At 46.2% G+C, this 15,435-nt stretch overlaps 1 protein-coding gene and 1 pseudogene across 2 annotated transcripts in view; one reads left to right on the top strand and one right to left on the bottom strand.

Annotated features, from left to right (window-relative positions):
• The window catches only part of PDLIM1 (PDZ and LIM domain 1), a 45,518-nt gene extending 35,167 nt beyond the window's left edge, over positions 1-10,351 (top strand). Inside the window, exons 5-7 of the mRNA XM_022569287.3 lie at positions 2,644-2,795; positions 9,251-9,368; positions 9,834-10,351. Of these exons, the coding sequence (XP_022424995.1) occupies positions 2,644-2,795; positions 9,251-9,368; positions 9,834-10,020 (457 nt within the window). The 3' untranslated portion in view covers positions 10,021-10,351. The remainder of the gene's footprint in view (positions 1-2,643; positions 2,796-9,250; positions 9,369-9,833) is intronic.
• The window catches only part of LOC111172669 (cytochrome P450 2C18-like), a 65,954-nt pseudogene continuing 60,806 nt past the window's right edge, over positions 10,288-15,435 (bottom strand). Inside the window, exons 10-11 of the transcript XR_016388006.1 lie at positions 12,845-13,030; positions 10,288-12,662 (exon numbers count right to left, since the gene is read on the bottom strand). The product of XR_016388006.1 is annotated as a cytochrome P450 2C18-like (transcript). The remainder of the gene's footprint in view (positions 12,663-12,844; positions 13,031-15,435) is intronic.

Below are 15,435 nucleotides of genomic sequence, written 5' to 3'. Positions count from 1 at the left end.
AAAGAAAGAGTCCAGCATGTATCTCAGACAACAGGGCTAAAAAGGTGGGCCACAGGAAGACTGTGGCCCCTGGTTACAACCGCTCCTCAGGGTGGCCCATCACCTGCCTGGGGGACGGAGGGAAAGAGACATGGACAGAGGCCAGCAGCTGTGGACGGGCAGGGGTGGTGGCTTCCCTCCCCCGCCCCCCACCGTGGCCTGCACAAGTGACCAGCTGATGAATCTCTCTACTTGCATTTTGACCTTCCCTGAGAGCAGCAGAACAGACGTCACTCTTTGAGGGTTTTGTCCTCTATTGTGAGAACCTGGTTGTAGTCAAAGGGAAAACCTAGAGCTTCAGTGATGCAAGTGACCCTGCTTCCATCCGGGGCCTTGAGTCACATTTAAAATGGAATGTGAACTAATTATGCAATGGGTGGGTGATAAACTGCGCCACCATCTGGTATTTCCTCTCTGGCTCTACTGGGCACACTGCCCTTCTTCCCTAGCGGGTGGAGGCTTCTGAAAAAGCAGCTGAGGCTGAGACGCAGGAGGTGATCTGGGCCCAGGAGGCTGGACTGCCCATGTCTCTGGCACAGCCCTGGGGGATTCCCTGCAACCCCACAGGAGCAGGAGGAGAAAGGCACTTAACCCACTTCTCTAACACCTACCATGCTCCAGCCGTGTGCCGGGCACTGATACAAGGCAGGAACACAGTGGTGAACAAGGCAGGCCATGGCCCTGCCCTGGTGGGGCTTACTTTCCAGGGGAACACAGACCATAAAGAAACAAGTATAACTGATGGTGAGTGAGAAACAACATGGAGAAAGAGGCAGCAGAGCAAGGGGAGGAGTGACAGGGATGAGTGGACTGTTTTAAGCTGAGGGTCGGGGACCCTCTCTGAGGAGGGATATCTGAGCAGAGACCTGAGTGAAGTGTGGGCTGTGGAGGGAGCGTTCCAGGCAGAGGGAGCAGGATGTGCAAAGGCCCTGAGGCTGGTGTGTCCTAGAAACCCCATGAAGGCTGGTCTCACTGGAGCGAGCAAGGGGTGCCAGGCGATGTGTTTGGAGAGGGGAGCAGAGCCACATCTTGTAGGGCCTTTCTACTTTTTGTAATGAATATTTACTCCAAAGGAGATGAATTTGGTTAAGCTTGTGTCTTGTTACTAAAACTGTGAATATTTGGTTCTGAGTCAGATGGGAACACTTGGAGCCACATCCCCACACAGTCTGATTCTTGTGTTTAAAATACCACTCTGGCCTCTGGTCAAAAAAGTAAGGCGGTCCTGGGGGCTGAGAGTGGCGGCAGAGGAACAATTATGAAGCTGGTCAGCCGTGCTGTTAACAGATGGCGTGGCTGGGACGGGGGAGGAGGGGGTGGTGCAAAGGGGTGGGACTCAGGACAGACTTCACAGGTAAAGCTGACTGGAGTTTACCTCCTTTCACTCTCCTTGTTCCCCGAAACCAGGGAGCAGAGGTGTCTCCCCTGGAAAATGGGCCCTGGGGGAAAGAGGCCGCCAGCTCTACCTGTCTCACCCTGTCGTGGGGAGCCCAGAAGGACAGGGGGAGGCGTTGGGTGGCAAGGCCTGGCTTGCCCCATCCCTGGGCCCGAGCTGAGGCCTCTGCCCCTCGCTCAGCGGAACAGCACGTCACTGTTTACAAAGTACTTAACTCGAGAGTGTCATACTGAGTGAAGTCAGTCAGATAAGGACAAATATGTGATACCGCTTATGTGTGGAATCTAAAAAATGGTACAAAGGAACTTATTTACAAAACAGAAACAGTCGCAGATTTAGAAAACAGACTTATGGTTACCGGGGTTAAGGGGGGGGCGGAGGTAGAGGGATAAATTGGGAGATTGGGATTGACATATACACACTGCTATATATAAACAGATAACTAATAAGGACCCTGTGTACAGCACAGGGAACTCTCCTCAATACTCTGTAATGGCCTATTTGGGAAAAGAATCTAAAAAAGAGTGGATATAGGCATATGCATAACTGCTTCACTTTGCTGTACACCTGAAACTAACACAACATAGTAAATCAACTGGACCCCAATAAAAAAAACAAGAAAACAAAGTTTGCCTTTCTCATCCTTGCCAACAATGGTGTGAACTGAGCAGGGCAGACACTATTACTTCTGTGTGGTAGGTGAAGAGACCAGAGGTCCTTGCTGTGAGAATTAGGAGAGTTTATAGAGACAGAGAGAGCCTTTTGAAGTCATCAGCAATAAAGCACACTGATTTCTGCTCTGGGGAAAGTATGTGGCCCGTACTAAGGGGACCCAGCTGAGTTTTTAGTGCTCGGATTGTGGTTGACATTTTCCCTCTTATAAATTTTCTTTCGACATCATGTTCATGTAGTTTTGCAAGAAGCACGGCATTCCCATTCCATGGGATTAGGCTAAAAAGTAATGGAATCACTGAAACTATTTGGAAAACTAGCCTCTTATTGTCTGGAAGCAGCAGCCAGCTCTGCCTACACACACCTCACAGTATCGGCAGGAGGTCTATGGCTGCATTAAAGAAGGCTTCGTCCCTTGGGATCATTTCTCTCCACCCTTTGATTCATGGGTGCCTTCTCTTGGAAGGGGGTGCCTGGTGAATTTTTTTCTCCTAACTTCTGACATGTCCTAATGAACTTGCAAACATTCTTCACAGCTTAGACCATTCTCAGCTTCCAAGCGGACTCGTCATTGACAAAGAATCTGAAGTTTACAAGATGCTTCAGGAGAAACAAGAGTTAAATGAGCCTCCGAAACAGTCCACTTCATTCCTGGTTTTGCAGGAAATCCTGGAGTCTGAGGAGAAAGGTAATCAGTCGTGTGTGTGTGTGTGTGTGTGTGTGTGTGTGTGTGTGTGTGTGTGTGGTCAGAGGCTCTTGTTCAAGGCCTGGGCAGAGGAGCAGTCATTGCTGAAACACAGATGAACACAGCCCTGAAGAGGTGGAAAGAGCACAGTGTGCTTTGCAAGGCATGGCTCTTAAAAGGCTAAAAGCTCTTTTAAAAAAAAAAAAGAGGGAACTCCGTGGTGGTCCAGTGGTTAGGACTCTGCGCTTTCACTGCTGAGGGCGCGAGTTCAATGCCTGGTCAGGGAACTAAGATTCTGCAAGCTGCGAGGCCCAGCCAAAAAAAAAAAGCAAAAAGGGGGGTGGAGTCGGGGGAGGAATGAATGAACTCCCAGCCACACCTGCCTAGCTGTTTCCTGTCACAGGCGCATGGGGAGGCTGAGGACTTGGGGAGCTTGACTGTTGTGGGATTCTGTCGTCTGTCCCTTGGCCACTGGTTTGGTTTGAGCCCACACACCATGTTTCTGTGGTGCTTGGCACCTGTGAGTGGGTGAAGGCCATGGGATATGAATGACAAGCAGAATGAAATGAATCAGCAGCAGTGAAGCCAGTCTCTGAGCTTTACTTTGGGGCCACATGCTTGTTCTTGCTCTAGGGAGGATGGCTTCCTGAGAACCGGAGGGCCCCCAGTTTGGCCACATCCCCCCCACCGAGTGACCTTAGGCAAGTCTCTGAACCTTTCCAGGCTTGTTTGCTCATATGCCAATCAGGGATGAAAACCCTTTCCTCTAAGACTGGTGTGTGGATCAAATGTTATAAATTACACAAAACACTTGTCACTGTGACCGGCACACAGTAGGTGCTTCGTAACTGTTATGATGTTTGAGACCTCATCAAGAGGCTCCAGGCCAGCCTTAGCTTGTCCACACGTGAGCTCCAATGCCCGAGGCGCCCAGGGCCACACATGTGGCTCTGCAGGTCTCAGGAGACAGGCTTTGCCCTCTACACATCATACACTCTGTGCTTCTCACGATAATTTTCAAGTGGGTGGCAGCAAAGCTGTCTCAACAGCTTTGTAACAACAACAAGGAGACATTTCTGGCAGATGGGTGTGTTGCACAAGAGGTGTTTTTTTCCCCTTCTCACAAAGGTGACCTGTGAACGACAGCTCTCAGGCTTGCCCACCTCCCAGGTGGTCATTCACAAGTGCCTCTTATTCTCGCCATCAGCCTAACTACCAGTGAGTTCTGGAGAGTTGGGTTTTGCAGCCCCTCCTGGTCTCAACGAGGCCCAACCCTCCATACTCTGCGCTGTCCCTTTCCACGAGGCTCACTGGAGCCCTGCCTTCTCTTGCTCTCTTCTTCTTCCCAGTGTGCCTGCCTGTGAGGAGAGTTGGTAATTCTGGGAGGGACACTTGGTTGTTCTGTTTCGGAGACCCGCTTCAGCCAGGCTCCTGAGGGGTTGGTTCTTTGCCCAGGGCGGCCAGTGAGGGTCAGAGCTGAGTGCCCTCTGGAAGAGTCACCTTCCGCCTGGAAGCCCCCAGCTGCAGAGTTGGCTTCCCAGGAGTCCTTCCTGAGCTGAAAGTTCCCTCCTGAACACACTCAGCACCCAAGATTCCTCCCCATTTGGGTGGTTCTTTAGAGAAACTGGCAATTTACAAGCACAGGATATTAGGAAAATTCTTCCATGCTAGAAGGATATTGTCCCTACCAGCAATTCCCCCCTTCGCTTGGAGTACCTGTGCAGTTCGAAAGGAGAGAGTCATATACTCTGTCTTAAGTTCCAGTCTTAGCCCAACTGACAGATGACTTGGGGGCCAACCCTAGAGGATGATGGTTTTTCAAAATGTGAGAAACCACAACTATACTCTGAGTAAGTGGGTGCAAAACCCTTCAGTTAAGAGAGGAAAAGTCAGTCCATTCCAGCCCAAAGTAGAACATAGACAGACATTGCAGGGCTCACCTCACTGCATGTCCTCAGGTCACAGAGAAGTTGAAGCCCACGATCACTGAGTTGCCCTGAGGTGGCAGCTCCCTGCTCTTCATGCTCCATCCCTTCCATCCTGTATTCTTACCTGCCAAGCCAGTGGCTTCCATTCTCAAGGCTACCTCATGGTTCTAGTTGGCAGCTGGTGCTCCAGCCATCATGCCTACTTCCAGGGACCAGGAAGGAAGAACAGGGGAAGGGCTAATTGGGGAATCCCCCTTTCAGATGAACCAGCTTTCTTTTTCCCAGAAGTCCCACGTGACTATTCCACTTATATTTTGACCAAAATTTAGTCACATGGCCCCATCTAGTTGCAAGAGAGTCTGAGAATTATAGTTTTTCTCGCCTGGGCTGGATGGCTGGATATCTTCTTGCTCCAAAGAAAATAAAAATTTTGCTAAAAAGGAAAAGGGAGATAATAGATCTTGTGGTCTCTCCCTTATCTCTTAATATGCACTTGCATTAAATTTTCACTGAATGGAACAGCATAAGTTCCAATCCAGACATCTACCACATGCAGAAGGCTCTCAAGTGAGGGAGCTAAAATACCTGTTTTCATTTGAGATGAAATGATCAAAGCTCAGGGCAGTGGCTGGTGCATGGTAAAGGCACTCCGTGAGGGTTACTATCATTCGAGAAGGGCTGTGGTTCATGAAGCAGCGCTGCACCACCAGCACTGGTGTCCAGGATCTGCCCGAGACCCACCACGAGACTTCCAGCAAGTGTCTCGTCTCTCTAAGCCCTACTCTATCTGCACACATCCGGTGAGGCTAATAATGGCTACTTCACTGGTAATTTAAAGCCTTAAGGGAAACAGTGCATGTAATGTGCCAGGCACAGTCAGTGAGGCCCCCGAGGGAGGTCTGGCTGCAGCAGGGCTTGGTGATAAACCTCCAGACTCAATGTGGGTCTTCTCAGTTGGGGTGAAATTCAGCCTCTGGACTAGGAGAAAGGGTCCTGGGTTCCTCACACTTCCTCTTGCTCTGGATCAAATTCTAAAAATTGCAGGTAGAAGGAGGCTTTATTTTTTTTTCACTGTGGGGACATACACCTAACACAAAATTTACCGTCTTAACCGTTTTTAAGCATATGATTCCGTGGCACCGAGGACACTCATACTGCTGTGCTGCCATCTTCACCGTCCATCCGCAGGAACTCTTCATCTTGCGGAACCGAAACTCTGCACCCACTCCTCATGGCTCCCTCTTCCCCAGCCCATGGAAACCACCATTCTACTTTCTGTTTCCATGAATTTGACTATTCCGTGTATTTCATATGAGTGGAATCATGCAGTATTTGTCCTTTTGTACCTGGCTTGTTTCACTTAGCATAATGTCCTCAAGGTTCACCCATGCTGTAGCGTGTGTCAGCATTTCCCTCCTTTTTAAGGCAGAATAATATTCTGTGGTATGTATACACCACATCTTGTTTATTCATTCATCTGTCCCCAGCCATCATGGACTGAGAAACACAATGGGGACCCCAGGCTCTGAGATAAGAAAGCTGGAGGCTTGCTCAGGAAGTATCTAGGCTCATTTTGGCTGGTTCCCAGGCTTCCAGGAAAATCCTCAGATGGTCTGCAGTCAGGTCATGGAGGACCACCAGGTGCAAGGTTAAGGACCATGAATTTGATTCTATAGGTAGTGTAGTCACAGAGGGTTGTTGAGCATGGAAGTGGATAGTAAAAAGGCTGTACTTTACTCCATTCATTTTCACTTTTTTCCCAAAAGCTTTCAGATGCAAGATTTATTGGAAGGAGAGATATTTGAAAATTTCTGTAGTAGCCCACAGTCTGAAGGGAGCTATTTCTACTGTAAGCTAGTGGAGAGGGAAGGAAGAAGGGAAATTTCTTTTGCATTTGCAGTGTTGGCTGAATAGGTGAGAAAAGAAAATGGAGCCAGCAGGTGGCGCTGCAGAGCTGAACGAGCTGCAGCGAGGCGGGCTTTATCTGGGATCCCAGCAGAGAGCGGTGTCACAGTCCAGAGCATGCTGTTCTTTTTTTTTTTTTTTAATTGTAGTATATATAGTTGATGTACAATATTACTAAGTTTCAGGTGTACAACATAGTGATTTAATAGATTCTTTGTTTCAAGTTATTGTAAAATATGGGCTATATTTGCTGTGCTTTACAGTATATCCTTGTAGCTTACGATTTTGTACACGGTGGTTTGTACCTCTTAATCCCCTACCCTTCTCTTGCCCCGCCCTTCTCTTTCCCTACTGGTAACCACTAGTTTGTTCTCCATATCTGTGAGTCCCTTTCCGTTTTGTTCTATTCGTTTTGGTTTTTTTTTTGCGGTACGCGGGCCTCTCACTGTTTCGGCCTCTCCCGCCGCGGAGCACAGGCTCCGGATGCGCAGGCTCAGCGGCCATGGCTCACGGGCCCAGCCACTCCCCTGCATGTGGGATCTTCCCGGACCGGGGCACGAACCCGTGTCCCCTGCATCGGCAGGGGGACTCCCAACCACTGCGCCACCAGGGAAGCCCCTGTATGTTTTATTTTTTAGATTCCACATATAAGTGATAACATAGAGCATTTGTCTTTCTCTGCCTGACTTACTTGACTAAGCACCATCCCCTCCAGGTCCATCCGTGCTGTTGCACATGGCCAGATTTCCTATGGCAGAGGGCAGCAGCTCAGTGGCGTTAGGGCCAAGCCACATAAGTGCACTTCGCGCTTCTAACCAAACAGGGCTCACATCTGCCCACACTCTGATGGCCAAAGCAAGTCTTGTGGCCAAACCCAGAGCAAGTTTTCCTCAGCCTTAGTGCTGTTGACACTTTGGGCCAGATAAGCCCTTGTAGTGGGCTGTCCTGTGCGTTTTAGGACCCTCAGCAGCATCCCTGGCCTCTACCCACTAGATGCCAATAGCACTCCCTTGCAATTGAGACAACCAAAACTAGGGAACAAGATCGCCACCAGTAGAGAAGCAATGACCTACTGGGAAGTATGGGAGGGTACGGATAACTGCAGATAAAATATACAGTCTACCATGCCTAGCCAACTCTAAAATGCCCCTTATGTCACACACAGTCTCAATTTTGGGTTCAGAAGCGCCAGCCAGCATATGGGGACTCGTTTTTGAAAAGGACAAGCGAGCTAGGGCCCGCATTTGTCAGCCCCAGAATTGCCCAGCATGGCTGCAGATATGGGATGACCCTCTCCTCGCCCCCTCACCTGACACAAAAAGCCATTTGTCGCTCTTATTCAGTGGTTCTCAAAGTGTGGTTCCTGGACCAGCAGCAGCAGCACCTGAGAACTTGTTAAAAATGCAAATTCTTGGGCCCTACCTCAGGCCTGCTTAATCAGAAACTCTGGGAGTGGGCCCAGCAATCTGGGTTTTAATGAGCCTGCCGGGTGACTCTGATGCACAACAGCATTTGAGAACAGCTGTTTTAGTCTAAAGAAGTGGATTTTAACCTGGAGTATAGAACAGGATCCTGGGGCCCCTGCACCTGGAGATGCTCCTTCAGCAGGTCCGGGGTGGAGCCTGGTCTGTGAATTTTATGAAATCTCTCCTGGTGCCCAGGATGCTCAGAGATGCCCATTCAGAACCATCAGTGTAGAGACATCTCCAGCTTCCTGAGCCAAAGCGTGCTGGACTAAGAGAGGGACCATCATGCATTTGTCACGGCATTTCATCATCTATTTCTTGTGTATTTATTGAGCCTCTATTATTTGTTAAGCCCATGGTAGGCTCTGTGGAGTACTGAAAAATATATGAAATAGGGTTCTGGTGCTCCAGTAATTTGCAGTCCAGACAGAGAGATGTGTAAATAGCTGACAAGCCTAACAATGTTTGCTAGGCCACATCACAGTAAAAAAAATGTGATGTGGAAACACAGCCAGCCAACTATATAGCAATAACAGTGCTTTCAGTAGCCTACCATTATTAATAGCTACCATTACACAGGGCTCTACACAGGTGATGAACTGGGCTGTAGGCAGTTCAGCACCCAGCAGCTTAGGAGCTTTGTCTTGTACACAGAAAGCTGACTGCAGGAAGGCTGCCGCTGACTCTGCCCTGTAGCGGGTGGTTTTTATCTGGCTGCTTGTAGCACACTCTATGATTTTGTTCTCTTTGTAATGTGGGTTTCTTTTGACATCTGACTACACTGCCTTTCGATTATCAGACATTTTTATTTATTTTTTCTATATAAAGCATTTTTAATTAAGTCCCATATCAGTGTTTGCATGTATTTAATCAGCATGTAATGTGTGTTTTGAGGGCTGACCATGTGCCAGGGAGGGCTTTATGTGTCTTTTTTAATCTTTTTGTCCCACTGTGAAGGGGGAATGATCTCCTGTTTTATAGAAAAGGAAACTGCAGACCAGAGAAGTAACCTGCCCAGGATCACACAGCAGAGTCAAGTCTGTTTGACTCCAGTGCCCATGACCTTGCTGGAACATACATATAAGTGAATCTGAAAGAGCTAAATGGTACTTATGCAATCCTACACTTCCGGCCAACCCAAGTGTTTTCCTCCTTTTAGGGGATCCCAACAAGCCCTCAGGATTCAGAAGTGTTAAGGCTCCAGTCACCAAAGTGGCTGCATCGATTGGAAATGCCCAGAAGCTGCCCATGTGTGACAAGTGTGGCACCGGCATTGTGTGAGTATCTGCCTTCCAGGGCATCAGAGGCCCTGCAGGTTGGGTAAACCATGAAAATGTGGAAAGTGCTGGATGTTGCACATTTTGGGTGTGATGGAGAAAAAATCCTGCCTGGAAAATGGAGCAGAGAGGCCAGGTAGGTCCTGTGTCCCAGAGCCAGGTGGTGAAGGCTTTCCTTGGCTGTAGAACCCTTAGGGTATGAACATGTAAAACCAGAAAAAGCAGGGCTGCTCTGTTGAAGTGGGAAGGACTTCCCGAAGGCTTCAAGGGTAACGTCTTTGGACCCCAGGCATGAGAAGCCCCTTTATGACTGGAGGCCAGTTAGGAGGCTCTGATCTGCCAGATGGGCCCCTTGGGAGGAGGCCCTGATCTGCCACATGGGACCCTTGGGAGGAGCCCCCAAGCCTGGTGCCCCCTTCAGGTGCTTGTCACTAAAGGAGCCCCTCTCCTCCCTCCCTCCTGCAGCGGCGTGTTTGTGAAGCTGCGGGACCGTCATCGCCACCCTGAGTGTTACGTGTGCACCGACTGTGGCACGAACCTGAAACAGAAGGGCCATTTCTTTGTGGAGGATCAGATCTACTGTGAAAAGCACGCCCGGGAGCGGGTCACTCCACCCGAGGGCTACGATGTGATCACTGTGTTCCCCAAGTGAGCCGGCAGCTCAGCACCGAACGCTGGTCTCCCAACGAGCCCCTGCTGCATCTTGTCCTCTGAAAGCTCTGTCTTCTCTTATCTAGAAAGTTCTTGCTTACTTTGGTTTTATCCCTGCTCGTCAGCTAACTGACTCACGCTGGCTGTGTGACGCCCGCTTTTATAATTAACGGAAGATGGTTTTGTTCAGTGTACCCTTACCAGCATCACTGTGTCTTCTCTTCTCCTCCATTCATCTCTGCTGCAAATGGACATCAGCCAAACTTGAACCAAACCAAATTTAATATGTCTGACAATGATTTCATTTCACCCAATAAATTAATAGACTTCAAGGCAGTGTGGTGTCTCCTTTTCATGTGACCATGTATCCTATTTCCTGTCTCAAGCCAGACGAGATTTCTGAGGCCTCTCCTCTTGTTTGGGGGTTCCCATACCTCTGAGATTTGCAGGCCTTCTCCTCCAAGTGTGAGAAAACTGGCATCTGAAAAGTCTTTTTTTTTTTTTTTCTGGCCCCACCATGTGGCAAATGGGACCTTAGTTCCCCGAGCAGGGATTGAACCCGGGCCCTTGGCAGTGAGAGCTCGCAGTCCTAACCACTGGACCACCAGGCAATTCCCAACAGCCATGTTCTTACATTTATTTGAAGATTGGTCCAAATCATCTTTCTCTGATGCTAATATAAGATAGTTATGTTGTGATGAAATGTTTTCTTTACATCTGGCTGTTTGGGGACTTAGAGGGGAAATGAATGCTTTCCAAATAATAGATGGTGAGCTTTACCAGGCTGGTTTGCTGCCATCACAACCCCTCTCCTTTGTGAAGGGAAGCAAACTCAGAACCGTGGCCAGCAGCCCTAACTAAACCTGCAGGTTGCTCAGGGAAGTGGCAAATGCATTCTCCTCCAGGAAGAGACCCGGAACCCTGGCCGTTAAGGGGCCTTGAGTCAGAGATCTTAGGTTACCGTAGGTCATCTCTTGGTGACCAACCACTAAAGGAGTCATTTGCTCAGACAGTAGCACCCCCGTTGCTCTAGAGACTGATTTGTTAAGAGAGACGGACAGGTCATTCCACCAGCCCTTCTTCCTCTGAAACAGCAAATCATCTACGCTTAAGTAGTAGTCATCACTGCGGGCAATAGCTGATGTCCTTTACTGATGAAGGGACTAGCTTTCTAACAGTAAGGATTCTAGTTAGATGGTAGTGCTGGGATTTCACTTGGCAGATCGCTGAAACTTGGACACACTGCAGACAGTTTAGACACAAGCAGTTCTAATCTATAAGACAACTTTCAGGCAGGAAAATTACTTCATGTTAAAGCTCTTGATTTTTCTTTCTATCTTTTCCTTCCTTCCTTCCTTTCTCTTTCTATTAATCCTTATTTTAAACTCTTTCTAAGTTTGTAAAAGGCAAGGTGGCTGAAACTTTGTAATTTGGGCAAATCAACATAAAATGAAAGCTCTCTGAACCACAGTGTTTGATGCATTTACAAATACAGTAACAACTGTGACTTGGGTTTACTGACTGGAGGGGGATAAATGGGTAATATACATTCTTAGAACTTTCTCCAGTCCTTTTCCTCAGATAATGTGCCAAATGTCTGATGCTTTTCTCGTTCAACGACAGTATTACTTCTTAGGAATGGATCTTACATACAGGGTGCCTCCCTTCTGGTGGAGGCCAGATACCGGGAGTGTCAAGTGACCACTATGGCTGTTTTCTGTGGCCTCCAAGGCTAATTTGTTTCCCGACAAAATGAAACGGGATGTCAGCATTACTGTCCTCAGTGCAAGTTGTGTTTTGTGGCCAAGAACTCCTCTTTTCCTCCAGCCTTTAGTTTATATTGATAGAGTTACTTCCTGCTGAGAGCAATTTAAGATTTGACCTATTTCTTGTCCTTCTTGCCTACCATGTTCATCTGATTTTATTTCTTCTGTCACGCTTACTCTAAAATGAAAAAAATGGAAGAAATGTATTGGAATATCTCTGATCTGACTTGCATCGTCCTTAAATTACTAAGCTTTTGGACAACTTCCTGGAGAGGAAAAACAGTCACAGACTTTGATGAAGTGATTCCCTCTGACTTGGAACGCTCTTCTTCCAGTTTTTTTTTTTTTGTTTGTTTTTCTCCCGGTACGCAGGCCTCACTGTTGTGGCCTCTCCCGTTGCGGAGCACAGGCTCCGGACGCGCAGACTCAGCAGCCATGGCTCATGGGCCCAACTGCTCCGCAGCATGTGGGATCTTCCCGGACCAGGGCACGAACCCGTGTCCCCTGCATCGGCAGGCGGACTCTCAACCACTGCGCCACCAGTTCTTGATTTAGTAAACGTCAGTGGTCTTTCAGGACGAAGACCCAGCATCCCTCCTCTAGACAGTCTTCTCCGCTGGCCCACCAGGCCTAGGATCTGTTGTGCTCCTGTATCCAGGGCACACCTCCTGGGCACGCATCACATAAGACACTAATCATAGTCTCCTGAAAGGAATGAAGCCCCCATAAGAGCTGTTCCTCTATCTGTATCAGCTTCGTCTACTCAGCCCTGAGCAGGGAGATAGTCCACAAATGTTTGGTGAATGAATCTGTAAATGGATGCTTCATCATCGTCCAAAGAAGTACAATGAAAGCCACACATGTAATTTAAAACTTTCTAATAGCCACATGGAAAAAGAAAAAGGTAAAATCAATAAATCAATTTTAACAATATATTGTATTTAGTGCCATATATCCAAAGTGTTATCATTTTAATCTATGCCACTAGCCACATGTCAAATTATCAATAGGCATGTGTAGCTACTGGCTACCTTATGGGACCACACAACCTGCACCTACCTTAAAACAAGACATCTTGGATTTCTGCTTCGCTTCTAGATACCATGTTCTTTTCCCTTGTTCCCATGTGTCCACCAAATCTCTTCTAATTGCCTTGCACTCTGGCTTCTCAATTCTGCCCGTCCTCCAGCAGGACAGCTATTTTGAAAGCATCCCGATGATTTCTCCAGCCAAAACCTATGTTGACTTAAAGAAAAATGCACAACATGAGAATTGTGAGTTTGAGTTTGATTCGGGGTCTTACTGAGGACTCCCGCCCGGGAGACAGCCTCTCAGTAGCTCTGAGGAACTGCTCTGAAGAGGTGGGCGAGAAGCCAGGATACACATGACTTTTTTTTGGCTGGGAAATACATGTAGTCAGGCATGCATCTTGGTAAAAGATCACTGCTAATCACAAAGAACAGACGTCTCAAGTTAATGATTTTAGGTTTTTCTATGTATGGGAAGATGCAAGAATCTGGGTTCCTTGAAATTCTTCCTGAGATATGCACCTAATTATCTAGGGTCCTGTTTATCCAAAGCAGGGTGCCTCATCCTGTTTTTCATGACTTCACCTCAAGGTGCACTGTTGGTGGCGGACTTCAGTGGGTTGTGATTTAACCCACTTGTATAACTGGGTGATGACTGATGCTTGTGGTTCTTTTTTGTTCACTTCCCACTTTTGGTCATCAATTTGACCAAGGTTTGGGAGGGATTTCATGACCAATTTGTCCCATGGAGCTGGGAAGACTCATTCCTAGGTCAGGTGAGGATTTCGTTGATAGGCTATTCGTGTGCTATTCTGAATTAGGCCTTGTTATCCTAAAGAGTCTCTGGATCATCTGTCTTACTAGCTTATAATGATCCAGGAAATGTTTCTCCCTTATTGCTTTTTCCCATATTTAGAGTTACACTATTACAGTTAATTTTATGGAGAGCTATATATACGTGACCAATTGCCTCAAGACATTTAGCCATCGTTAATTTTGTCAGAGACCTGGTTACACATTGGGTAATACAAGAAACAACAATCTTATAAAATATGGTATGAATAATAGCACTAATAGCATTAATAAGGCTATAGTACAGCAATGAGAGACACAAAGCATAAACAGTTTAAAAACAACAAAGAACAAGTTAGAACAACGATTAGTATAACTGGTTGCAGTCTGGATCACGGTACACCACCAAATCCAGAGGGAAGCCAGCTGAAAAAGCCAGACTCTGGATGGATCAGGTAGAGAGGAAAAGATAAACGCTTCATCTTTGTTTACATAGGTATACTTTAGTCAGGAGGGAGTAAAAAGAGGAAAGGAAGGAAGGGAGGGAGGGAGGGAGGAAAAGGAAAGGAAAGAAAGACAAGAAGGAAGACAGGAAGAAAGAAAAGGAAAGAAAAGAAGGAAGGGAAAGAAAGAAAGAAAGAGAACAGGAAGGAAGGAATAAAGAAAGAAAGAAAGAAAAGAAAGAGAGAAGAAAAGAAAGAGAGAAAGAGATTCCACCAAAGAAGAAAGACTTAAATTGATAATTAATTTTGCAACAGCAAAAATGGAAACTGGACCTCAATGGAAAGGTAGCTTTAATGTGCTAAAAGGATATAATAACAAACCTAAGAATGGTATACAAGCAAAAATAGCTTTTGAAAGAAATGAAAACATTTACAGGAAAACAGCAACAGATTTGTCATTAGCATAATGAACTAAAGGGTAATAGTAAAAAATATTTTTTAAGAAGGGGGGAAATCCCAGATAAAAGAGTGGAGAAGCAGGAACAAAATTAAATATGTGGGTAACTCCAAATAAATAAAAAATGTATAAAACAGTGATAGTATGTGATAGAATTTAAATATTTATGTATATTATACATAGTCATAGTTAGCATAAGAGGAAAGGTTTCCTCGTATCTGGAAAACAAATATTAAAAGCCAGAGTACTATTTCAGACAAAAAGTCATAAAACTTATAGATCATATTCATCAGTTCATTCGGTCCCATGTAATTAATTCTTATTGATCTTGATCTCTTGTTAGAAGTTTATGAAACATCAGGTTTTCTGTTAGAATTCTGTAATTTCTTACCCAGTTCGGTGGTATGATCTAAAAGTTATCAGAAACCTGTTTCTAAAAAGTCCTTTCTATGAACCTTCTTGAAGATCTTCATTTTTGTAAAAGCATCAGAGTAATATAAATGTCAAAGACTTTAAATGGCATGGTTAAAGACCTGATTACAATGCAATTGACAAAGAAACTTGGTTATTTATGCAACATATAACATCTTAGGTAAAATTATGACATAACATTATACCAGGACATATCCAATTTTAGGAATTTCACATAATTTCTAGAACATTTATAACATTTACCCATATAACCTAAGAAAGTTTATCATTACTCATTTGACAATGCTTCCCATGTAATTCAACATACCAAAAAAGCCTAATTAATCTCTCTCTTTGAGATGTTTCAGGGAACTTCTGAAGTATCCCAAATTTAGCCAGAGGTCAAAAGAACTTCATTTAGAATTTGATTTAGGGAAGTTTGTCAAAGATATCAGCAGATTTTAAAACACTTGGTCAGATAGGATAGTAGGTCACTATGAAACAATACTTATTTACTCA

This window comes from Delphinapterus leucas, chromosome 16 (genome assembly GCF_059928025.1).
Source record: "Delphinapterus leucas isolate spDelLeu-1000000601 "Yukka" chromosome 16, BTC_Dleu_Yukka2, whole genome shotgun sequence".
In the NCBI taxonomy this organism is placed as follows: Eukaryota; Metazoa; Chordata; class Mammalia; order Artiodactyla; family Monodontidae; genus Delphinapterus; species Delphinapterus leucas.
The sequence above is the reverse complement of the archived record's forward strand: the minus strand, read 5'-3'. Positions and strand labels throughout refer to the sequence as shown.